The following is a 26,139-nucleotide window of genomic DNA, read 5'->3' as shown; positions in this document are numbered from 1 at the left end:
CAGGGGTCTGTACTCCTCATTTGCTGACTTCGGCGAATCCCGGGATCAAAGGCCGATCATAAGTCTGGCAGTCAAGACAGAATGGCCAAAGCCCTGGGTCTGCAAGTCTGCTGGAGAAGTTAAAGGCTCAATGTCTGTGAGTCCTCAAGTCCGCTGGAGGCCCAGAGACAGCCTGCTCTGTGCCTGGAGGACTGTCTGTGTGGGTGCATAGGTGGGTTGGTAGGAGAGAGATAAGGGGTTGCTATTTTGTTCCTGTTGTTGTTGCTTGTGTGCTCTGTGGAACATGGTGGGCATGCTATATTAGCACTGGCATGTGTGGCATGAGCAGCATTTCGTGGCTCTGGGCCTGTACTCACTGGAGTTTAGAAAAATGAATGGGGATCTCATTAACACCTATTGATTATTGAAAAGCCTAGAGAGTTGAAGTGGAAAAGATATTTCCTGAAGTGGGGGAGTCTAAGACCACAGAGCACAGCCTCAGAATAGAGGGTTGTCCATTTAGAAGAGTTGGGGAAGCATTTCTTTAGTTAGAGGGTAGTGAATCTGTGGAATTCATTGCCACAGGTGGTTGTAGAGGCCAAGTCGTTGGGTACGTTTAAAGTGGAGGTTGATGGGATATCAAAAGTTACAGAGTTAAAGCAGGAGAATGGGATTGAGAGGGATTATAAATCAGTCATGATTGATGAAGAAAACTCTGAGTCATGGTCTTTCTTAATAGAATGTTTTCACTGTGAGCTTCACATGAGCAAGGAATTTCACTGCAGTCTGATATGTATACAACAATAAACTAATCTGAAATGGGACAGTCAAAAGTCCTTTCTGGCGTGGTACCAGGTATTAAAAACCAGCAGACATATTTTAAAGTGAGGGGAAGGAGTTTTAAGGGGGACCGAAAGGGTAAGTAAATGCAGTCAGTTCCATCATGGCCACTGGCCTTCCCAACATCGAGGACATCTTCAGAATGGCAGTGTCTCAAGAAGGTGGTGTCCATTGTGAAGGACCCTCACCATCCAGGACGTACCCTCTTCTCATTGCTACCATCAGGAAGCGGAGACACACACTCACAGTTTTAGAAACAACTTCTTCCCCTCCACCATCAGATTTCTGAACAGTCCATGAACGCCACCTTACTATGTTTGCTCTCTTTTTGCCCCACTTAAGTTTTTTCTTATTGTAACATATACAATTTACATATTGTATTGTACTGCCGCCTCAAAACAACAATTTCACAACTTACACTCAGTGGCCACTTTATTAGGTACCTCCTGAACCTAATATAGCAGCAACTGAGTGTATGATTATGGTTTTCTGCTGCTGTACCCCATCCACTTCAAGGTTTGATAATCAATACATTCAGATACTCTTTCTGCACCCCTTTGCTGTAACACATGGTCATTTGAGTTACTGCTGCCTTTCTGTCAGCTTGAACCAGTCTGGCCATTCTCCTTCGATTACTCTCATTAATAATGCGTTTTCTCCGACAGAACTACCACTCACTATAAGTTTTTTTTTCATTTTTTGGACTATTCTCTGTAAACTCTGGAAACTGTTGTGCATGAAACTCCCAAGAGATCAGCAGTTCCTGAGGTAGTGTCTGGCACCAACAATCATTCCACGGTCAAAGTTACTTAGATCACATTTGTCCCCCTTTCTGATGTTTGGGCCAAATAATGACTGAACCTCTTCAGCATGTCTGCATGCTTTATTGCATTAAGTTGTTTCACATGATTGACTGATTAGATATTTGCACACCAGTTAGTAGGTTAATTGGTCATTGTAAATTATCCTGTGATTAGGCCAAGGTTAAATTGATGGGTTGCTGGGAGGCACAGCCCTTTGGACAGGAATGGCCTGTTCCACCTTGTATCTCAAAAAAAAAGAAAAAAGAAAATTTCAGGCACTTGCAGTCTCTTGTCTCCAAAGCATCAGGCCCAAATACAAACAAGCAAAAAGGCAGGCATGGATTTGGTGGGCCAATGGGCTATAAAACACCTCACCCTTGCAACTATTGTTGGCAAATCTTACTGGGACTTCCATACCCTTCCTACAGTTTATGTACGTAATTAAAGTGCAATATTAATAATGCTTGGGGTCTGCCCTCTACAAACCTTTCAAGATATGTCTGCATTGAAGATAATTAAAATCTTATTGAGGAAGAGGATTTTGCACAGATCTACTTTTCAAATATTTCCTTCCCTCACATTGTAAAGCTCTACAACTCTTCCCCAAACTTTTTGCACACTTGGTTCGGGGTGTTGGAGAGGTTTTTGTCTGGAAATACCCACTTAAAATGTATGATTAGAAAAGGGGGTGAACTCCTCAGAACAGGGTCAAACTGCGAAGTAAATTCCTTCACCGCCTCCTCTAAAACACAAAAGGTGGACTTTTTTTTCCTCAGTACACCTTAATTGGCAAATAATATCGGACACTAGCCTTCTTCTCTTCAGCCATGACAGCTCCGTCCTCATCCTCCATTGTTCGACGCTACCGGGCGCCGACTTCGCCCGGGAGGGGTCTCCACTATTCCCCAATCCATTGACCCCTCCAGCTTTGGCGCTTCTTCGAACGGTGGCGGGCGGAAACGCCTACTTTAATCTCGATTGACATCCGGCTGCACCTATTGTACGTGTTATCTGTCCTCAGTCTGCCACTCTAACCAATAGAATTTAAACTACTGGGCAGGACTAGGAAATCTACTGAGTGACATCGATATTGAGCAATAGAACGTCGCTTCTCAATCTCCCACCCAATGGTATAGCTCAGTGGATAACTGACTGATTAACAGACCAATCAAAAATGGGTTACTTCCAGCAGCCGTTGCTTCATCGCAGGACACCTTTTCCCACCCTCTCCAATTTATAGACTTGATGATTGACCAATCATAAGCTGGAATCTTGGATGTTCTGGACGTTTTTGACTAATGGGCATGAGGAAGCTGCGGCAGTGGCCAATGGGAGAGTAGCCGGCGGGCGGGATACGCAGGCTGAGCTGTGAGTGTAATGGAGGCTGAGTAACTGAGGGAAGATAAAGGCTGTTTGTCCTTGGCTGGGGAAAGAGAAGGAAAGAGGAATTTTTTTTTTAAAGTTTGTTTTTGGAAAAAAAAAGCAAGCAAAAAAATGGAGATGAAGAAAAGGATGAACCTGGAAATGAAGAAAAGGATCAACCTGGAGCTGAGGAACAGGAACCCAGGCGAGGTAGAGGCTTTATTACACATTAATGGAGTGAGCATTAGCACCACATGTCACTGTGTTTAGAATTTATACCTCTCGTTCACCAGAAAACTCACCTTCTTACCCCTCTAGTGCAAGCACGCGGAGTGCAATAGTTACTTTTAAAACTCACTTGGCCTTTACATTCCCTATTTTATATAATTTTTTGGGCTTTCTTGGAGGGGGGAGCGTACGTAATTAGTTTAAACTTTATTTATTTTTCCTTTTGGAAGAGGAAAACTTTCAGTTCTGCACCATTACTCTAACCAGAACTTGAACTTGTTTGCGTTGGAAGGGGATTCTTTTTAACCTCACTACCCAGTTCATAATAAATTTCACCCCTCCCCCCGCCCAGATCACGGATGGTTTCCTTCCATTTTCTTTGAAAGAAAAGGTACACCTCGAGTTTTCATCGCCTCATTGTTGTTTCCTGATGTTTTGTGGGTCGCATTCCAGCTGGAATAATTTAAAATGTTATGCTGGATATCTCCAATCCAGCTTAACCTACCGTCCCGCTCGAATGAGAGATTTGATGGTACAAACAAGGATGAAATAGATCCTGCTGTCTTGGAACGATGCTGAGTTTTTGTTTTGCATAAGTTTATTGGAAGGTGCCAAGGACTGATGTGGTAATTTAATCTTTAAGGGGGCACGACCTTGATTTGTATGCTTTTTTTAAATGCAAAAAAATGCACATTGTTCATTTAAAGTTGTAACAAGAAAAGAGATTGTTTTGAATCCAAAGAAATAACGTTTTTTCCCCCTTGTGGACATCTTCAACCGTGGGCTACCTTTTACAGAAATCTAATGATCTTAAGTATTTACAACTCTGTATGCAGTAGTGCACTGGGTTATTAATGCAGATTTCTCCTCCTCTCTTTACCACCCATCTTTTTAGCATCCCATATTGCCCCACACACCCGCCCTTCCTGTCAGCTATCAGTCAGTTTTGTACATCCTGTTTTAATTTCTTCACCCTCGTTTTCCAAAGATTTCTTGAGCTGAAGGTAGCTCATAAGCCTGAGCCATTTCCTAAACGATATAAATGTGTCGGCATTGACCATGGTAGAACGACACTGTTGCAGAGTTTCAGAGCTCAATTCTGGCGCCGTCTGTAAGGAGCTTGTACATTCTCCCCGCGACCTTGTGGGTTTCCTCCCACAGTCCAAAGACGTACTGGTTAATGGGTTGATTGGCCATTGTAAATAGTCCTGTGATAAGCCGAGGGTTGACTGATAGTCCATTGTAAATACTCCTGTGATTAGCCGAGGGTTGACTAGGTGTGTTGCTGGTCTCATTGGTTTGGAAGGGCCTGTTCGTGCAGTATCTAAATAAATTGAAGCGAAACTATCATAGGAGTTCAAAATGATTGAAGAATTAATTTCGGCCTGGAATCCACATTGGTCTGTTCACATCCGGCGTTGCTTTCTGGAGAGTGAGGAATAATGCAATTGCTTTGTGAATCAAAGATTATAACAGCCTTGTGTTTAGATTTATTCAAAATCGTCTTGAGCTGGCTTTTGCTTACCGTTGAATCCGTTTTACTGTCACGGACATATTGCAAAACAAAACAGTTGCAAGTTGCAATGAAATATTTGAAAAACAAAAAAGTAGCACAAAAAGTGTGGTGGACAGTTCAGAAATCTGATGGCGAAGGGGGAAGAAGCTGTTCTTAACACATTTGAGTGTGGCTCAGAAGAGTCCTGTACCTGCTTCCTAATGGTAATAATGAGAGGAGGGCATTTCCTAGATCACGAGGGGCTCTGCCTTCTTGAGGCACTGACTTTGAAGGTATTCTCAATGGCTGGTCCCATGCTGTCTGAGCTTAGAACCTCCTCCAGCTTTTCTGATCCTGTGCGTTGGTACCGCCAACCGGAAGTGATGCACTGATCACAATGCTCTCAAAAGTAGGTCTGTAGACATCTGCTAGCTATAGTGCTCATCGTGGACCTGAATCATCTGGAAATAGTGCTGTCTGGTTTGACCTTTGCCTGGACAGAGGAATCACCATTGTCAGGTGATAAAGCAGCTTCTGTCCTATGGGGGGAGGAAAATGGCCGAAGTTCCTAGTTCTGGCCTTCAACTTGTGCCTTTAGGCAAGGAGAGGATTGGAATGATCCTAAGGCCTTTGGTCAGATAAAGACATAGGAGCAGAATGTGGCCATTTGGCTCATCCAGTCTGCTCTCCATTCTCCCCGTTACCTTTCACACCCTTACAAATCAGGGACCTGTCAACCTCTGCTTTAGATGCACCCAATGACTTGGCCTCCACAGCCACCTTTGTCAGTAAATTCCACAGATTCACCGGCCTCGGTGAAAAGATATTCCTCCTCATCTCTGTTAGAAGGGATGTTCTTCTATTCTGAGGCTGTCCCCTCTGGTCCTAGGCTCTCTCCATTTGAAGCATCCTCTACATGTCCACTTATCTCAGCCTTTCAATATCTGGTAGGTTTCAGTAAAATTTCACCCTCTTTCCCCCACCCCCACACACACTTTTCTAAACTGCAGCTAGTATAGGGCCAGAGCCATCAAATGCTCGTATATTAACCCTGTCATTCCTGGAATCATTCTTAGCCTTCTGTAGACCTTGGCCAGTGAGGTGTTCTGGCTATCTTACCCTCAAGTGTCCTGGGTTCAATCCTACCCTCCAGTGTTGTCTGTCCAGATAATTCATTTTCCTTCAAAGTCCCAAATTCTTGCAGGTCAGAAGGTTAATTGGCCTTGGTAAATCATACGGGTGAATGGGAGAATAAAATAGGGTTGCTGTGGGAGGAGTGCAGATCAATACTTGATGATTGGATAAGGTTTGAAGATTAAGTATTAACTTCATTTGCCACGTGTACATCAAAACATAAAGTGAAATGTGTAGTTTGTGTAAATGACCAACGAGGTCCAAGGATGTGCTGGGGGCAGCCCATAAATGTTGCCATGCTTCCAACATCCCCATTAACCCCCAACGAAGGGTCTCGGCCTGAAACGTCACCAGTGCTTCTCTTTATAGATGCTGCCTGGCCTGCTGTGTTCCACCAGCATTTTGTGTGTGTTCCCCATTAACCCTAACCAGTACATGTTGGGAACATGGGAGGAAACGGGAAACCAGCACATTCATTGCAAGAACTACACACTCTTCCCAGACAGTGGCAAGAATTGAACCCTAAATCATAGCATGTCACCGTGGTGAACTGAAACAGGCCTGTTTCTTTGCTTTCTGACTCCCGTGATCCTAAAGTGCTCTTCTGAAGAAAATGATTTGGCTTACCGGAGTTTAAGACTAGTTCAGGGTTTCACGCATCTCTGAAATTTCTTTCAGTGCTGTCTTGGGAATTGCTTCCTTTGGCCATGCTGTCTTTGACTATAGCTTCAGCTCATTTCCTCTACAGGGTGACCAGGTGTAGTGCATAGGTCTAGATGGTGTTAGATGAATTTTTTATGCATTCAACTCAACAGTGTTGCTTATGCATGCAGACACTAAAATATCAAAAAAGCATTTGACAAAACCAAATTTGCCATTGAGAGGTTGACGGGGCATGTGATAAAAGGTGTGGTTTAAGAGGTAAGAGTAAGGAGAACATTCTGGAATTCTGAATCACACTACTTGGAAGTTGGCCCTTCCATTTGAGCCACTGTTACATTTTGTAACTTTAAAACATCAAACTAATTTAAGGGAAGACACGGGAAACCAAAATGTGAGTCTGACTTCGTGTTTTATGCTAAGCAGTGCACGCGGGCATCACGTGGTAGCATGAAAATGTATGCATTTCTCCTATTTATACATATAACTCACAATGAATTGTTTAAACTAACAATGCTTAATCAGCAACATATTTACAAGATTGCTCAAATATTACTGGAATATTAAATGTACAACAGCCATGATGCTCTCACTCCACTAAGGACGGTCCCAAGCTCAGCTGCACAAGGAGGAGGGTAAGTCGTGGGGCTAACAACATCTCATGGTTTATTTTTTTAAAACAAACACCCAGATATACAGAAATGCCAACAAAAGCTTTAAAGACCTCATCCCCTGGAGAGGAAGGATCTTCGCCTAGTAGACGTAAATACTATTTATGTGGTGGACACTGCTTTCCTGTAATAGAGCTCCACATAGATGCACTCAATGGTGGGGAGAGCTCTGCCCATCATTACAATGCAGTATCCACTTCTTTTTGTAGATTTTGAGTTAAGTAGCAAAAAAAAAACTCACTATACCTGATCTGTTAAAATAGACAAGTTATTTTCTGAAAGGCTTTAGGAGTATAAACTCTGCCTCCAATGGCTTGTTTCATTAGGAGCTTGAGGAGACCAAAGACAGACTGGAGTGTATTCTGACTGGTTGCATCATCTGGTCGAAGCATCAATGCACAAGATTGGAAAAAGCTGCAGAGGGTTGTAAACTCCATCAAACGTACTAGCCTTTTCATCATCAAGGACATCTTCAAAAGGTGGTGGCATCCTCATTGATATTCCTCATCATGCAGGACATATCCTCTTCTCATTCCTACCATCAGGGAGGTGCAGGAACCTGAAGACTCTTACTCAACATTTTATTAACGGCTTCTTCCCCTCATCAGTTTCTGAATGGACCGTGAACACTACCGTACATTTTTGTACTACTATTTTAAAAAAATCTAATTGTGACTTACATTTTTAAAATATGTATTGCATTGTACCGCTGCCATAAACATATCTCATGACATAATGCGGGTGATAATAAACCAGATTCTGATTCAGAAAATTGCAAGGCAAGCAATAAAACTAAATTTGGCATCCATCACTAAGGACACTCATTTTCCAGCCTTGTCCTCTTCTCAGTACCTCCCTGCTTGCCAACGGAATAAACTCCTTAAATGCCCCCTTTAATAGCCGACCCCCACATTTTGCAGCTGTTCTGGTAATGCAATCTCCCTCACAGAATACACTAATATCTAAAGATACAAAATTTCCCCCCCCCTCCCCCACCAAATCAGGACATGTGTGAAACTAGTACCAAATCTAGGTCAAAAGAGGAAAAAAGTGGAGGGCTTGTGGGAGGAAAGGGTTAGGTTTATCTTCGTTAAGTTGTCACAATATCACAGGCCAAAGGGCTGAAGGACCTATGTTCTGAAAAGTTTTTCAATTTGCATTTCTTGACAAATTGACCTGGCTTTTCATTACGGAAAACCATGAAATGGAACGTTTTCAGGTTACCCTGATTGGTAATTGCTGGCACTCTGAAGCTTCGCACTAGCTGCTACACTACCATGCCAACCCTAGGATGAACTGGCTAAATGGATCCAAAATTGGCTTACTAACAACTTGGATATGAATGCAGAAACTATGATTAGTAAGTTTATTTATTTAGCCTGTTGGTTAGTGATACAGCCTGAAATGGACCCTTCTAGTCCAACCCAGCAATACTTAGTTACCCCTAGCCTCATCCCAGAACAATTTCCCAATTAACCTACTAACTGGTACACCTTTGGAATGGGAGAGGAAAACAGAGTGCCCGGAGGAAACCCAAATTCATAGGAAGGACATACAAACACCTTACAAATGGTGCCGTAATTGAAATCCGAACTCCAGTTGGTGGTGTTGTGGATCGCAAGGAAGGTTATGCAAGGCTCACAAGATAAAGATTAGGTAAAAAGTTGGGCAGTGCATTGGCAATGGGATTAAATATCAGCTGGTGCACAGTGAAACATCTTGGAACTCAACTGAGTAGGTCACATACACATTAGTGGTGCCATGGCAGCACAACACTATTACAGCTCCAGACAGAATTCAGAGTTCAATTCCAGAGTCCTTTGTTAGTAGGTACATCCTTTCTGTGAGTGTGTGGGTTTCCTCTGGGTTCTCTGGTTTCCTCCCACATTCCACAGACATACGGGTTAGAGTTATTGTGGGCATACTACACTGGCAACAGAAACACGATGACACGTGCAGGCTGCCCCCAGCACATCCTCGGACTGTACTGGTCGTTGATGCAAGCAACACATTTCACCGTATGTTACCATGTACTTGTAGTAAACAAAGTTAATCTAATCTGTACAACCTATCCTACTACTGAATAAGTGTTACAAAGGGTCCAAACTCAGTCAAGATCAAATTCTCTTGTTGAGACCATTAAATGCTTCCAATTCAATAATTATAAAATTAATTCAATTGGTTAAGAAAAGTCACCATGTAGCCTACTCATCACTTTTTCAGCAACTCAACCCATCATCAATTTTTACCCCTTAGTACACACCTAACTTTCTTAATCCTGCCCTTTGTGGTCCATGTTTCCCAGTGCCTTGGGGACAAACTTATGAAATTTCTTCCCACATTCCCAAGAAATACAGACAGAATGGCATGTCAACTGTCTGGTGTACAGTGCTGGGAGTGTGGCTGAGTAGTGGAATAGAGGGAGGTGTTGAGGAATAAAATAGGAACACCAGGTGTTGTGTTGAGTTAAGCCCATCACTCCTACTGAGGCACAGGCTGTCAATAGTAGCTCACTGGAGTCCTTTGTCTTGGGCCAGTCTTTCAAGTTGTTCCTATGTGTAGCCCACCATTTTGGTATCAGCTTCAAGGTCACGTTGTCACTTTCCCTGGGGATTCCACGTTAGTGCTCGCCTGATGATGTTGGTACTTATGCAGCATGAGGACCATGGTAAAGATGTGGATGGATAGGACAAAGGTGGCAGTCCTGAATGAAAGAAGGTTGTTTGGCCCTGTGGCTATCACAGACTTTCACCACATGAGCTCCTAATGAAATAAGCCATTGGAGGCAGAGCTTTTACTCTTAAAGCCTTTCAGAAGATGACTCGTATATTTCAACAGATCAGGTACAGTGAGTTTTTTTTTGCTACTTAACTCAAAATCAACAAAAAGAAGTGGATACTGCATTCTAATGATGGGCAGAGCTCTCCCCGCCATTGAGTGCATCTATGTGGAGCTCTATTACAGGAAAGCTGTGTCCACCGCCATCCCAGTCTTCTTGCTGTTGCCATCGGTAAGGAGATGCAAGAGCCTCAGGACCCACATCACCAGGTTTAGGAGCAGTTGGTACTCCTTGACCATCAGGATCTTGAACTGAGGGGCAACTTCACTCGTCCTATTACTGAACTGTTACTACAACCTGTGGACTCACTTTGAAAGACTCTTCATCTCATGTTTTGATATTGTTTATTATTATATTACCTTTTGTATTTGCAGAGTTTGATTTTGGCTCATTGGTTGTTTGTCCTGTTGGGTGTGGTCATTCATTGATTCTATTGTGTTTCTTGGATTTACGTGCATGCCAGCAAGAAAATGAATCTCAGGGTTGTATATGGTGACCTATGTGTACTTTGAAAATTTTACTTTACCAGGTTGAAGTTCAAAAGTTAAAACTGCTTGCTGCATGTTCATCAGAATTACTGTTGGGTGAGCCAAGTTGTTCCCTTGCTTGTCTTCATCCAGAGTGCTTGAGAATTCTGATCTTCAAGGTCCACAGTCCTTGAATAAACTCAAGTGTTGTTGGGAGCAGTGTCTCAAATGCCCAGAATAGAGAAATTTGCCTTAAACCCAAGAGATTGTGCAGCTGCTGGAAATCTAGAACAACACACACAAAATGCTGAAGGAACTCAGCAGTTCAGACAGCATCTATAGAGAGGAATAACCAGTTGACGTTTTGGACCATAATCCTTCATCAGGACTTAAAATAATGTAGAAGTCTTCAGAATCTGGCTTTTGCCCTCTTACTTCCCAGAGTGATGAAGGGCCTCAGCCCAAAATATCAACTGTTTAGTCCCTTGCGTGGAAATTTGCCGGCTTTGTATGTTTCCCCTTGGCATATTCAATTCCAGTTCAAAATTTCCAGAACTAATCATTCCTTGTTTTGAGGTTAATCTTCCTTGCAATCCTGCCTCCACCTCCTGGTCTCTTGAGTTATGAAGGGCTGCTGTAGATCTCTAGGTGACAGTGGACTGAAAGTCTGGAGTCCATCCATTGTGACCAGATTTTGAGCCAAGTGTTTACATATCAATGAGATTTAATGGCACAGTGCTTTAATCAAAAGCTCCCCTTTTCGAACGTTCCTTTAACTCATTCATGCCTTTCTCTTGAAAGTTGTTTGACATGTTTCCTTATTGTTCATTGACCTCATGCACTTTCATTAATGACTAACTGCTCTCCCATGAATGAAGTGTATTTGCATATATTTAGGATTAGGAAATGGCCATTAATACTGAACATGTCCAAAGCTTTCCATTTCCTTGCTTGCCATCACAATAGCCATTGTAAAGTCCCATAGACAGCACCATAGGGCACATTAGATCCCTCTGCTATTGAGGTTCTCTGGCTGACCAGTTCTGCTAAATGGGATCAAGCATTTCACCAGCAGGGATATTACTAACCCCAACTCTAATGGGTCAGTCCCTGCATTCAATGCACCATGCATTAATTGCTTGGAGTTCTACCTTAAGGCCTCAGTCTGTTTAGAGAAAGCAGATCTCTGGTCAGCAGTTTTATTGTTTTGCTTGGTAACATTAACAGATTAGAATGTCCTTGGATTCCAATTCCGGTGTTCCGTAGCTAGATGTCCACCCAGTATCAAATTGAATATTAAGTGTGTTTAATTTCTGTGAGGTGGGTGCATCTTTGCCAAAGGCATAAGACGTAGGTACAGAATTGGGCCATTCAGCCCATTGAGTCTGCTCCACCATTCCATCATGGCTGATTTATTATCCCCCTTTAACCCTGTAACACAATACCAAATTAAACTAAATATCTTCTTTCTACCCACATCCTTCCTTTCCCTGAGAAAGGGGCGAGGAAAGCAAGAGGAAAAAAGTGAAAGAAGGGTGTAGAGAGAAAGAAAGTGCTTAAGGTAGAAAGAGAAAGTGAATACATATTTATGAGAGACCATGAGGTATAGAAGTGGGATTAGAGCATTTGGCCCATCACATGATTTATTTTCCCCCTTGAGCACATTCTCCTGCCTTCTCATAACCGTTGACACCCTGACAAATCAAGATCCTATCAATCTCAAGTAAAATTTATTAATGTCTATGTTACCATGTACTACCTTGAGATTCATTTTCTTGCAGGCATTTATGAAAAATGAAGAAATGCAACAATTTATTTTAAAAAAAAATATATATATATACTTAATGACTGACAAACAGCCATTGTGCAAATAAAATAGATGAGTTGTGGAACCTTGAAAGCAAGTTGGTAGCTTTTGGAGTCAGTTCAGAGTTGTGAGTGAGGTTCAGGAGCCTGATGGTTGAAGGGTAATAATTGCTGCTGAATCTGGTGGTGTGGGACCTACCTCAGTCCTGATGGTGGTAGTACTGAGGAGAGATTGGCCTGGATGGTGGGGAGGGCTTTGCCATGTCCCGTTTAATCTTTTAAGAACTGACGGGTGGCACCTTTCAGGGTGCCAACATTTTGTTTTCCTGTTGATTCAGCCTGATTTCTCAGGAATGATGGGGTACAGGCAATCTTTCCCAATATATACTGTCTACGTACTGCTGCGTTCTTAGACACTCTTAGTGAATCATTTTATGTTGCTCAGTCATTGTGGTGGGAAGCCACAGGTCTTGGCACTAACATAGCCACGTCACCTTGAGTTATTTGTCACGTATCAGTAGAGCTGCCTTGAAATTAACACTGTGCAAGTTTAGCAACGTCTGCTTCTCGACTCTACTGCTGGCGCTACGAATAAAGGGCAGCAGGGTAGTGTAGCAGTTAGCACAAACCTTTACAGCACTAGCAGTCACGATTGAGTTTCAATTCCCACTACTGTCCGTAACGAACTTGTACCTTCTGCCAGTGACGGCAGGTATCCCAATTTCCTCCTGTATTCTAAAGGAGTACAGGTTAGGGTTGGTAAGTTGTGGACATGCTGTGTTGGCTCCAGAAACATGGTGACACTTGCAGTCTGCCCACAGCATGTCTCCCAACTGTGTTGGTTGACGATACTAGCAACAAGTCACATGTATACCAAACCACACAGTGAAAAATAAAGTTTATCGTTCATCCTTGACCTTAAAGGGTGCTTGCATTTGGCACAGAAGTGGGTGGAGTAGCTGATGACAAGCAAGGCAGCTGGGGTGAAAGTCAGTGGGGCAGTCAGATGGCTCAAAGGATGATGCATGGAATTTGAAGGCAAGGCTTGCATCGGGCAGGGAGTAAAGCAAGGGGTGCACGGTGAGTGGTGGAGTGTGGAGCAATGGGGGGGGGCCTTGGAATGCATGTCTACTGATGGTTACAGGGTAAGAGCTGAGACCAATGAAATACACTCCATCAGATTGAAAGTAGGCTTTTTTATCATATTGAAACGTGTCGTTTGCCTTGTACTTTTGGTCTCCCCTACACTGGAAAAGACTTTGGCTATTCTAAGAGAAATTAACAGATAACTTTTGTTCCTATGTACATTGAAACTTCGAAATACATGGTGAACTGTATCATTTGCCTCAACAACCAATGCACTCTGGGGATGTGCTGGGGTAGCCTGCCAAATGGCAACCTAGCATGCCCAAAACTTGCTATCCCTGATCAGTGTGTCTTTGGATTGTTGAAGGAAACCAGAGCACCAGACAAAACCCAATGCGGTCACAGGGAGGACGTATAAATTCCTGGCTCCCCTCACCTGCATATCACCTCCTTTCTGGTTCCCATCCTCCTTTCCTGTCTCCCATGGTCTACTGTTGTCTCCTATCACATTCTTCTTTCTTCGGCACTTTTTCTTCCGTCTGTCGCCTCCCAACTTCTTACTTCATCCTACCTCTCTTTACCCCCCCCCCCCCCACACACAACTGTTTATTCTGGCTTCACCCCCCCCCCCTTCCTTTCCAAGTCCAGATGAAGGGTCTTGAACCAAAACATCATCTCTTCATTCCTTTCCATAGATGCTGCCCAACTTACTGAGTTCCTGAAGCATTTTGTTTGCATTACAGAATCTCTTGTCTTTAATATTTTGATGGAGAGTTGTTAGAAGGGATTTGGCAGATACGTTGAAGATGAGACTGCAAAGGTGTTGCTATGTATGTGCTGGCAAAGATTACTGAAATTGCTTCATGGAGCTCAAAATAAGTTGTACTGCTATTTTTTTTTCTTTCCTCATTCCAGGTGGCAGAGTTAGTAATTGACAATTGTCGCAGCAACGAAGGGGAGATCGATGGCTTTGGTGATGGATTTAAGGAGCTGGAGTATCTCAGTATGATCAACGTGGGACTCAAGTCTCTCTCCAAACTCCCAAACCTCCATAAACTGTTAAAGGTGAGCTCTTGCAGCAAGGGGTTTTGAAAAGGTGGATGCGGGCAGTGAGCTGGGCGGAGAAAGCTGTGTTTCCAAGTCTGAGGAGGGAGATGGCACTTGCTTATTTCTTCCCTCTCCTCAGTAGTGCTAATATCATCAGAGGTGTCTAACTGGTGTAATGGACAGATAACACCTGATTATCTATTTATCACATGTACAGTTAAATGCGTCACTTGTGTTAACAACCAACACATTCTGGTGCCAACATAATATACCCATCATGTTTTCAGAATACATAGCAGCAGCAAAACAAGCCCCTCTCCCACCCAGAGGTGCCAGCCTGAAGGACAAAGACCAAAGTTGGTGAGTCCAGAGGAAATGGCTCAAAGCAGTCACGAAGGCCAGTGAACCTCTGGTCACTAGGGTCACAGGTCTGTGTGAGTTCGAAAATCAAGGCGAGAAGGTCAAACCCATGATGGTCAAATCCTCGGGTTAACTCAAACAACGCATTTCCCTGTATATTTTGATGTCCATGTGATAAATCTGAAGAGAATTGCTGGCAAGATCCATTCCACAAACGCTCCAAATCTCTCACCACAGCTCTGGCACAAAGAGCAAAATAAAGGTGCAGCTAGATCTTGTTCCTCGTTCCCTATTATTTGGGTGGAGGCTTGAGATTTCCCCTGGGTTGAATACCCCTGTGGGCTAGGTCCACAAGGGTAACTCCCTAGCAACATAATTTTCATCAAACTCCTCATGCATCACATGGGCATGCTCCCCCATCTTATTCTCCATGCACTAAATAACATCCCATAGCCCACAGACACTTTTTCCACCCCCTCCTCACTGACCCTCCCCACCCAATGAATTTCCCAAGTACACTTTTCTCTGAACACAGAAGGAATACCTTCCTTATTTATTTTAAGTGTAGCAGTTAGCGCAATGTTATTACAGCTTGACATCAAAATAAATTTGGGCGTCTCTGTAAGCATGGGTTCGTCCAGGTGCTCCAGTTTCTCCTACAGTCCAAAGTCATACCACTTAGTCAGTTACATACACACAAAATGCTGGAGAAGCTCAGTGGGCCAGGCAACATCCATGGGGGTGGGGGGGGGAACAATAGTACAGTAAGCATTTTGGGCTGAGACCCTTCACCAGGACTGGTGGGGAAAAAAAAGATGGAGTAGATTTAAAAGGTGGAGGAGGGGAGAGAGAAACACAGGTGATGGGTGAAACCAGGAGGGGGAGAGATGAAATAAGCAGCTGGGAAGCTGATTGGTGAAAGAGATACAGGGCTGGAAAAGGGGAGTCTGATAGGTGGGGATACAAGGCCATGGAAGAAAGAAAAGTGTGGAGCACCAGAGGGAGATGATTGGGCAAGGAGATAAGTTGAGAGGTAGAAAAAGGGATGGGGACTGGTGAAGGAGAGGGTGGGGGGTGGCATTACCAGAAGTTCAAGAAATCAGTGTTCATGCCATCAGGTTGGAGGCTACCCAGACGGAATATAAGGTGTTGTTCCTCCAACCTGAGTGTGGCCTCATTATACTTATCGGAATGGGAAGAAGTGGGATCTCCCAGTAGCCACCCATTTTAATTCCACCTCCCATTCCCTCGCCCCCTCCTTCACTATTCCTGTTTTCCCCCCCCCCCTCACCTTGTCTCCTTGCCTAACCATCGCCTTCTTGTGTTCTTCCCCACCCCCCCCCCCTTTCTTTCTTCCATGGCTTTCTATCCCCAGCTATCAGACTCCCCCTTCTCTAGTCCAGCTGAAGGATCTCTGCCTGAAATGTCAACTGAACTATTTTTTCAGTAGATACTGCCTGGCCTGCTGGAGTTCTTGCAGTATTTTGTGTGTGTCGCTCGGATTTCCAGCATCTGCAGAATTTCTCTTGTTTGTGATCTGCTTAGTAGGTTAATTGGACATTGTAAATTAAACTCGATTAAGCTAGGGTTAAATTGGAGGGTTGCTGGGTGGTATGGCTCAGAGGTTCTGCACTGTATCTCTAAAATACTTTTTTCTTTATTCAAAGTGGGCACCGTCTCCAGGAGACTATAGTTTTGATAGCTTTGCTGTCAGTAACTGCTGTGAGAATTGAGAAGGTTTTGGGAAGGTGGGCTTATAGATATTGGGTGTTGGCCAGACCAGGGCTTATTGAGGGAAGCTAACTTTCATCATCCTTGCTCTGAATGGACAGAACAGAGGTGACCATGGGTTGTTGGATGAACAGGAGTGGTTGTGGGGGGGGGGGGGGTGGAAATTGTGAAATGTCTTTGGGATACAGCACAAGTGATCTTGGGGTGTGGGTGCTACACTGAGTACAACTTACGTTGACAACCTAACCAGCATCTCAGATAGAAGCAGCAACATACAGATGCTGAAGGATCTCAGTGCATCAGGCAGCATCTACTGACCTGCTCCTTGACAAGACCCGGGATCAGAATCAGGTTTAGTATCGCTGACGTATGTCATGAAATTTGTTTTGCGGCAGCAATACATAATAAGAAAATTAAGTAGTGCAAAATGAACAGATCCAAAGAAAAACATTACTGAGGCAGTGTTCCTGAGTTCATTGTCCATTCAGAAATCTGGCAGAGAGAAGAAGCTGTTGTTAAAGTGTTGACTATGTGTCTTTGGGCTCCTGTGCCACCATCTTAATGGTGGCAATGAGAAGATGGCTTGTTCTGGGAAGTGTTGGAGCACCCACCACCTTTCTGGCTATTGTCCCTCTTTTCAGTCCTGATGAAGGATCTTAACCTGAAACAGGCTCCATAGATGCTGCCTGACCTGCTGAGTTCCTCTATCACTTTGTCTGTTGTTTAAAGGTGTGAGGGCCTTTTACTTCCAGGGTTCTGCAGTACAAGTTCTGGCCTCCATTGCTTGGGTGGGATATATGGAAAGAGAATAGCCTGGATTTGCTGGAGGAACTCAACAAGCATCTGCAGAGGGAAATAAAGAGTCAATGTTTTGGGCTGTGACCCTTCATTAGGTCTGGAAGGTGGCAGGAGGAGGAATCTGATTAGTAGAGTGGACTGTGTGAAGAAAGGGAAGCAGGAGAGGAACTGGGGGAGGGAGGGTGATGAACAGGTGAGAAGGGAAGAAAGCGCTCAGCTTGCTTACTCTCCCCGTTGTCAATTCACACACTTTCCAAGAGCATCTGGCAATGTCCATAAAGCTCCAAGTTCAAAATCAAAGTAAACTTATTATCCAAGTATGTATATGTTACTATATACTACCTTCAGATTCATTTTCTTACAGGCATTTACAGGAAAATAAATTCATAGAATTTATGAAAATCTATACATAAAGACAGACAACCAATGTGCAAACTAAGGCAAATTATGCAAATAAATAATACCAAGATGAGTCCTTGTGAGTGAGTATGTAGGTTGGTGGAATCGGTTCAGAGTGTTGGTGAGTGACGTTTCTATGCTGGTTCAGGGTCCTGATGGTTGAAGGGGTAATAACTGTTTCTGAACCTGGTAGTGTGGGTCCTGTGGCTGCTGTAACCTTCCCAAGAGAGCATGGCCTGGATGGTGAGGGTCCTTGTTGATAGATGCTGTTCTCTTGCGACAGAGCTCCATGTAGATGTGGTCAATGGTGGGGAGGATTCTGCTGGACCCTACTTTCTGTAGGCTTTTCCATTCTTGGGCATTGGTTTTTCCATACCAGGCTATCATGCAACCAGTGGGTATACTCTCCACTGCGCATCAATAGAAGCTTATCAAATCTGTAGGTGTTGTGCTGATTTAAAGAAAATAGAGGTTTTACAAACTGCCAATGTCCTTTTTCTTTCCCCCACAGCTGGAGCTCAGTGACAATTCCATCTCAGGAGGGTTGGAGTTACTAACGGAGAAGTGTCCCAACCTTGTGTACCTCAACCTCAGCAGCAATAAGATAAAAGACTACAGCACAGTGGAGCCTCTGGTAGGTGACTGATGCAAGCTCAGCTCTACTTCTGTTCATATTCATAGAGTACTATAGCACATAAATGGGTCCTTTTGGACCTTTTACGTGCTGAACTGTTATTCTGCCTAGCCCCATTGAACTGTATCTGGACCACAACCCTCCATATCCTTCCCATCCTTGTACTTAACCGATAGTCTCTTAAATGGTGCAATCAAATCCACATCCACTACTTCCATTAACAGCTCGTTCCACACTCTCACCATCCTCTGAGTGAAGATCATCCTCATGTCCCTTTAAATATTTTACCTTTTACCCTTCAGTTCTAGTCTCACCCAATCTCTGTGGTAAATGCATGCATTTACCCAATCTCTACTCTTCAATATTTTGTATACCTCCATCCGATTTCATTCTATTGCACCCCAGGGAATAAAGTCCTAACCTTTTCAATGTTTCTCTGTAACTCAGATCCTCAGGACCTGACAACACTGTTGTAAATTGTCTCTGTATGCTTTCAGTCTTGTTGATTGATGTTGGAAGGGCACCGTGGTTTGACTGTAGGGTGGAAACTGGGTAAATAACTACAGCTTTATGGTGACATCTGACCACAGTGACAGGGCTGCATGGTAGCATAGTGGTTAGTGTAAGCATTTGCCAGTACCAGCAATAGGGGTCCAATTCCCACTGCTCTGCTTTACAGAGTATGACCTTTGACTACGTGGGTTTATTCAGGTGCTCTGGTTTCCTCCCACGTTCCAAAGACAAACCCGCTAGTAAGTTGTAGATGTGCTATGATGGCACTGGAATCACACTTGCAGGCCACCCCCAGCACATTCTTGGGTTCACTTGATATGGGAAAAACATGCAAAGTTTCTTACAGAGGACACCAGCTGCCTGACCTGCTGAGTTCCTCTAGTACAGGGGCTCCCAACCTTTTTTTCTGCCATGGACTCCTGCCGTTAACACACTTGCATTTTCTACCTTACAGTCTCAATGAAGATGTGCCACTCGATAACACCCATGTGACCAATTAACCTCCTAATCTGTATGTCTTCAAATGTGAGGAAAGCAGAGCATGTGGAGAAGACATGCAGTCATGGGGAGAACATTAAAATTCCTTTATTTCCTGCACTCCTTTGTATATCTTAGCCCCTCAAACACATCGTATCTGATGCTAGATCCCTCAAGATTGATGTATTTGAAGGCTGACTTTAAAACCGGCCCAAACATCTAATTCCATATTAAAAGTCCTGTAGGCTGTCTCTGGTTAACATTAATGGCAATACCTTTCTTTTTCAAACTTCAGAAAAACCTGAAGCATTTGAAGAGCTTGGATCTGTATAACTGTGACATCTCCAATCCCAGTGACTACAGGGAGAACATTTTCAAGCTCCTCCCCCACATCACCTACCTGGACGGCTTTGACCGAGACGATCAGGAGGCTCCGGAGTCTGATGATGAGGGTAAGAGATGATTGTCTTGAAACTAGGGCATTGGTAGGGTGGGGTGGGCACATTCTGTCTCAGTCTTGGTCCACTGACTCTGAGCCCACCACCAACCACCTGTCTGTGCCAACCCTGCTCTAGTTTCTTTAGCTGAACAAGTAGTGTTTTCTTTGTCGAGTGGAGGGGGATGAGAGGTCATAGAGCACCATAAGCACAGAACTAAGCCCTTCGGCCCATCTGGTTCATGCTGAACTGTTAGTTCCATTGACCCGAACCTGGGACTAAACCTTCCATGTTCCTCCCATCCATGTATTTATCCAAACTTCAGAATCAAGATCCAGTTTAATGTCACTGGTATATATGAAATTTGTTGTTTTGTGGCCACAGTAAATTCACTACATAATATTTTTTTAAACTAAAAATTGTATTAAATGTATATTAAAAGTTTAAGTAGTGTAAAAAGGGGGAGAGGAAGATGTAGTGTTGATTGTCCATTCAGAAATCTGATGGTGGAGAGAAGAAACTGTTCCTGAAACAAAGAGACGTGGGTATGTCCTGGGCGGTCCTCCAAGAGAACCACAACTTTGTCGTGTTTTGGAGGCTTGCGTACCTCAATGACCCGGAGAGCTATATTGGCTGGAGTCAGGACTTTATGCTATAAAGTCAGGATCACTGATGCCATAGGCGTCAAAGGGTGGAGGACAGACTGAATTGGTCCATTGGTCCCGCAGGTTTGAGGATTCAGCTTGGGGTGAAAACCTGACCAGTCAAACAAAATTGTTATGGAAACAGCAATAAAGAAGCTTTCTACATCTCTGTGTGATGGCCAAGGGTAGATGGTGATGGAGATCCTTCATTGCAGCCCTGAGCACTAGCAGAGTAGCAGGCAGTAAGTAATGTGGTGGCGGACCTTAATGATGGATGCCGCCTGTTTGAAGCATCTCTTTTGAAGGTGTTCTCGATGTTGGGGAGTGGCTATAGTGGAGCTGGATGAGTTTACAACCTTCTGCAGGTTTTCTCTGAATGTTGCAATTGAACGCACATCTTTCCATTCCCCCCCCCCCCCCCCCACTTCTGCCAACAGCCCACGCCACCCTCCCAAGTGAAGAAGTTCCCCCTCAGGTTCCACTTAAATATTTTAGTTTTTACCTGTGACGTCATATTCTAATCTCACCCACCCTCAGTGGGGGAAAAAGCCTGATTCAAATTACCGTATCTATTCCCCTCAGAATTTTGTATGTGTGTGGCATCCGTCGGTCTTGATAGACCATGGATCTGCGCCTGGAGAGTTTTGATTCAGCTGCTGATGGTGGTGCAGTGTCTTTTGTGGCTGTACAGGCCCACACGGAAGTGACAGTCTCGATTGCAGCGATTGCTCTCCTCCAATGTTGCTGTGTTGTTGTCATTTCGGCGAGTGCGCTTTTCCTTGGCCGCAAGCTTCAGTTTCTCTTCTCCTCGCTCCACAGAGGGCTGTAGTTCTCGTCTCCAGCGTGAGCGATCGTTCGCGACGTCTTCCCATCTTTTGACATCCAGGTCCATTGACTTTATGTCCCTTTTGCAGACGTCTTTGAAACGAAGATGAGGATGTCCTCGTGCTCTCTTGCCGGTAGTCAGTTCCCCGTACAGTAGGTCTTTCGGAATCATCCTGTCCGGCATGCGATGTACGTGTCTCAGCCAGCGGAGGTGGCGTTGTTGGAGAAGGGTGAAGAGGCTGGGTAACTGGGCGCGGGTAAGGACTTGGGTGTTGGTGACTCGGTCGGTCCATTTGATGCCCAGGACACGTCTCAGGCTGTGAAGGTGGAAAGCGTTGAGACATCGCTCCTGCCTGGAGTAGAGGCTCCAGGTCTCGCTGCGGTAGAGCAGTGTGCTGAGGACGCATGCCCTGTAGACTGCAATTTTGGTGTTCGCAATTCACTTTCTGTTCTCCCAGGCTCTCTTGGCCAGCCTGGCGAATGTGGTGGCTGCTCGTCCGATCCGCCTGTTGATCTCGGAGTCCAGGGAGAGGCTGTCCGTGATGGTGGTGCCGAGGTATATGAATTCGTGGACTACCTCCAGCTCTTAATTGTTGATGTTGATGATGGGGGGAGTTGTTCAACGCCTTGGCCCATCACGTTGGTCATCTTCAGACTAATGGTTAGGCTGAATTCCTGGCAGGCTCTTGAGAGGTTGTCCATAAGTCGCTGCAGTTGCTCTTCAGAGTGTGTCGCCAACGCTGCGTCATCTGCAAACAGCATGTCTCTGATGAGTACTTCACGGACCTTGGATCTTGCCCTCAGCTGGGACAGATTGAACAGCCTTCCGTCTGATCTGGTATGAAGGTGAACTCCATCGGCTGAAGTTCCAAACGCATGACTGCAAAGAAGATGCTGAGTAGGGTGGGAGCAAGCACACAGCCCTGCTTCACACCGCTGCAGATGTTGAAAGCCTCTGAAGAAGAGCCGTCAAATTGAATGACACCTTTCATATCCGCATGAAATGATCGGACTATCTTGAGGAGCCTCGGAGAACAACCAATCCTGGCAAGGATTTTAAACAAGCCATCCTACTAACAAGGTTGAATGCCTTTGTGAGGTCGATGAAAGCGATGTAGAGTGGTTGTCTTTGCTCTTGGCATTTCTCTTGCAGCTGTCGAAGAGAGAAGATCACGTCGATTGTGGAACGTTCTGACCTGAAACCGCACTGAGATTCAGGGTATACCCTTTCAGCGTGTTTTTTTTAATAATTTCCCCTTTCTTTCTTCTCTCCCCCCCCCCCCGTAGTCTGCCCAGGACCACGCGGCAAAGACCTTCCCAACAATGTTAAGCAGCGAGATTCCTCTGTAGTTGTTACAATCGCTTCTGTCCCCCTTGTTCTTATTGAGGGTGACAATGTTGCAGTCTCTCATGTCTTGCAGCACCGTTCCCTCCTCCCAGCACTGACAGAGTAGTTCCAGCAGGTGGTTAAGCAGAACTCCCTTTGCACACTTGATGGCCTCTGGTGGGATGCCATCCAACCCTGGTGCCTTTCCAGTGGGTAATCTGTCGATTGCTCAGCTCTTCAGCAGTTGGCAGTACATGCAGCTCCTCCATGACCGGTAGGCATTCCATGGTGGCTAACGCGTTGTCCGAGATACCATTTTCCCTGGAGTAAAGTTCGGAGTAGTGCTCCACCCACCCCTCCATCTGCTTTCTTTTGTCTTTGATGACCCCGCCTGTCCTGGATTTCAGTGGAGCTGTCTTGCTCTGGGTTGGACCGATGGCTTTCTTTATCCCCTCATACATTCCGTGAATGTTGCCTGTGTCGACTGATAACTGGATGCTTTCGCATAGTTGGAGCCAGTAGCCATTTGCACAGCGTCTGGCTGTCTTCTGTGTGTTGTTCCTAGCTGTCCTCAACGCTTGCAATGTTGCCAGAGTGGGTTGGTGTTTGTGCTTTAACAATGCAATGCGCTTCTCCTCGATGGTCGCATTGAGCTCATTCGCGCTTGCCTCGAACCAATCCTGTCTCTTGCTCTGCACGATGGCCTCGCCCTCTGTCGAAAGCAACCCCTGGTGCCTTGCTCTACGCCAATTGAGCGCAGGCTTATAACCAGTAGACTGCTGCTTTCCATGTTTTGCCGCCGCGGTGAGGCGACACTGGAGTGTCCTCTCCAGGGCGCAGGCCTGGGCAAGGTTTTATGAGAGATCGGCAGTTGCCCATGCAGCACGCCTCCCCTCTCCACGCCACCGATGCTGTCCAAGGGAAAGGCAGGGGCTGATGCAGCTCGACACCGGCATCGTCGCAGGAGTTGCCAGAACGAGGTTGAATGTAACATCGGACTGCCTTACGGACCGGATCCGGCTCAGGGTTTACTACCAAAGCCTTTCCCATGATTGGGTATGGCCGCAAGGCAGCAGAGGTTTAAAATCAGTTTTCCTTCTCTTAGATGGACTGCCTTCCCAGGCTGACGAGCTCCATCTACCCGAAGCACTGGTTTTAAAGTGCCAGGACCCGCCTTCGCCCCTTCTCCTGTCAGTAGAAACAGTTCTGCCGGGCTTGCAGGCTAAGCCACACGAGAAGGCCAGGAGTTGGACTTGGTTGCCAGAGGCTATTTGAGACGCACGCCATGAGGAGCACTTTTTAAGCAGTGGGAGCTTGTCCCCACTACCACTCTTCGGCTTGACAACCTTGGAACAGAATTTTGTATACCTCTTATCAAATCTCATCCCTCCCCCCCACCACCATTCTCCTCGGCTCCAGGGAATAAAGTCCTAACCTATACTATGTTTTTACTGTAACTCAGGTCCTCAAGTACCAGTTATATCCTTGTAAATTTTCTCTGCATTCTTTCCATCTTTATCAAGGTGTGTATGAGCCATTGATATGCAGTGCTCTTTTTCCCAGTGCAGAAATGGCTAATACTTTGCAGCATAATTTTAAGGTGACTGAAGGAAAATATGGGGGGTGGGTGTGAATATGCTGCTGGAGGTGGTGGTACAGGCAGATGGGACAAGAGGCTCTTGGATAAACACATGGATGATTGGAAAAATGGAGGGCTATGTGGGAGCAAATGGAGTAGGTTAAAAGGTGGGCCAAAGGGCTGTACTGTGCTGTGATGCTCTATTCCTCCCATTCCCCATCTACTCACCCACTTGGTCGTGACCAATTAACCTACGAGCTCTCACACAGTCACACAGTTGTGCATCAAGGAGATGTGTCCCTTCATCCCAATTCATTTGGGATGTGATTTGAGCACCTACATCCCACGAGGGGAGACTCCACACAGATGGTGCCCGAGGTCAGGATCGAACCCTGTTTGCTAGAACCACCTGTGCCAGCTGGCTTCTTCTCCATATATGCTCAGTCTGAAGGTTCAGGCGCTATGGTAGCATAGCGGTTCGTGCAACACTCTTGTGGCTTGGGGCATTGAAGTTCAATTCTGACACCTGCAGGGAGTTTATCTGTCCTCCCGTGGAATGCTTGGGTTTTCTCCAGTTGCTCTGGTTTCCACCCGCAGTCCAAAGCTGCATCGGTTAGTAGGTTTTGTAAATTTTTCCATGATTGCACTAGGGTTGCTGGATGGTGTAACCTAATCCGCACTGTATCTCCATAAACAAGTCCCCTTCTAGGTGTCAACCTAGATTGAACCATCTTTGGTCATTGGCTTAGGGAGCTGGACTTCTCTGCTGTCTCGCCAGGTTGGTATTTCTCCCCCACTCTTTCCCCTAAAGCAAATGAAGCCTTGTCCAAAGCTGCTCTGGGGTTTATTGTATTCAATTTTCCAGGCTGGGAGTCATAGTTGGTAGATAGCAGCACATTAGCATAGCAGCTAGCATAACACTTCACAGCACCAGAGATTGGAGTTCAATTCCTGCCTCTGGTTATATGCTCTCCCTGGGACTGTGTGGGTGTCGCACCCATGCTCCAGTTACCCCTCACTTCCTGGAGATGTATGGGTTAGAATTAGTAAGTTGCATGCTATGTTGGCACCAGAAGCACAGTGAAACTTGCGTTTGTCCCCACATCCTCTAACTGTGTGGATTGTTAACAGAAAGAATGCATCTCACTGTTCTGATGTGACAAAAAAAGCTAACCTTCATACAGTCCGTTTGGCGCAGCTTACCCATGCTGACTAAGTTGTGTACTCAGATCATAATATAGTTTTCACGCTACAGTTTATTTTAACCATCTGGCCGTGGAGAGGATATTTCTAATAGTGGGGAAAGTCTAGGACCAACGGACACAGCCTCAAATAGAAGGATCTTCCTTTAGAACAGTAATAAAAAGTAATTTCTTTAACCTCAGGCTGAATCAGTAGAATTCATTGTCACAGGTGGCTGTGGAAACCAAGCCATTGGGTATATTTAAAGCAGAGGCTGGAGTAAGGGTGTCAAAGTTTACAGGAAAAAGGCAGGAGAATGGGGTTGAGAGGGAAAATAAATCGGCTGTTATCAAATGGCAGAGCAGACTTGATGGACTGAATAGTCCTAATTCTGCTCCTTTGACTTGTGGCCTTCCAGAGGTAAGTTCAGGTAAAATATCTTAACGTTTCCTCTGCAGAGGAAGACGAAGAGGACGAAGATGGAGCGGCAGCAGCAGGGGGTTACTACGAGGAGGATGAGGACGAGGAAGAAGATGAAGAGGAGGAGGATGACGAAGAAGAGGAGGATGACGAGCCCGAGGAAGCGGAGGAGGTCGGATTATCCTATCTCCTAAAAGAAGAAATTCAGGTTGGCTTCTAGTACCTGGTGCTGAAACAGAGGGGCCCACTGAACACTTAAGAAACAGGAGCAGCAATTGGGCCACGTGACCCCTCTGGTTCACCCCCAACTACCTTCTCGGGGGACTCCCATGGTCAAGTCGACCTTAAAAGATAAAGCAGAGTACAGTGGATTCTAGTTAATTGGGACATTTCAGG

The 26,139-nt window shown here is 45.0% G+C and overlaps 1 protein-coding gene across 2 annotated transcripts in view; it reads left to right on the top strand.

Annotated features, from left to right (window-relative positions):
* The first annotated feature begins 2,959 nt into the window (after positions 1-2,959).
* Positions 2,960-26,139, top strand: part of anp32e (acidic (leucine-rich) nuclear phosphoprotein 32 family, member E) — a 37,940-nt gene continuing 14,760 nt past the window's right edge. The window contains exons 1-5 of one of the 2 annotated variants that reach the window (XM_059980119.1): positions 2,960-3,194; positions 14,286-14,435; positions 18,217-18,339; positions 19,625-19,781; positions 25,782-25,915. In XM_059980119.1, the coding sequence (XP_059836102.1) occupies positions 3,117-3,194; positions 14,286-14,435; positions 18,217-18,339; positions 19,625-19,781; positions 25,782-25,915 (642 nt within the window). In that variant the 5' untranslated portion in view covers positions 2,960-3,116. Of the gene's footprint in view, positions 3,195-14,285; positions 14,436-18,216; positions 18,340-19,624; positions 19,782-25,781; positions 25,952-26,139 lie in introns of both variants that reach the window. The other variant, XM_059980118.1, reaches the window with a different exon arrangement.

This window comes from Hypanus sabinus, chromosome 9, assembly GCF_030144855.1.
Source record: "Hypanus sabinus isolate sHypSab1 chromosome 9, sHypSab1.hap1, whole genome shotgun sequence".
In the NCBI taxonomy this organism is placed as follows: domain Eukaryota; kingdom Metazoa; phylum Chordata; class Chondrichthyes; order Myliobatiformes; family Dasyatidae; genus Hypanus; species Hypanus sabinus.
The sequence above is the reverse complement of the archived record's forward strand: the minus strand, read 5'-3'. Positions and strand labels throughout refer to the sequence as shown.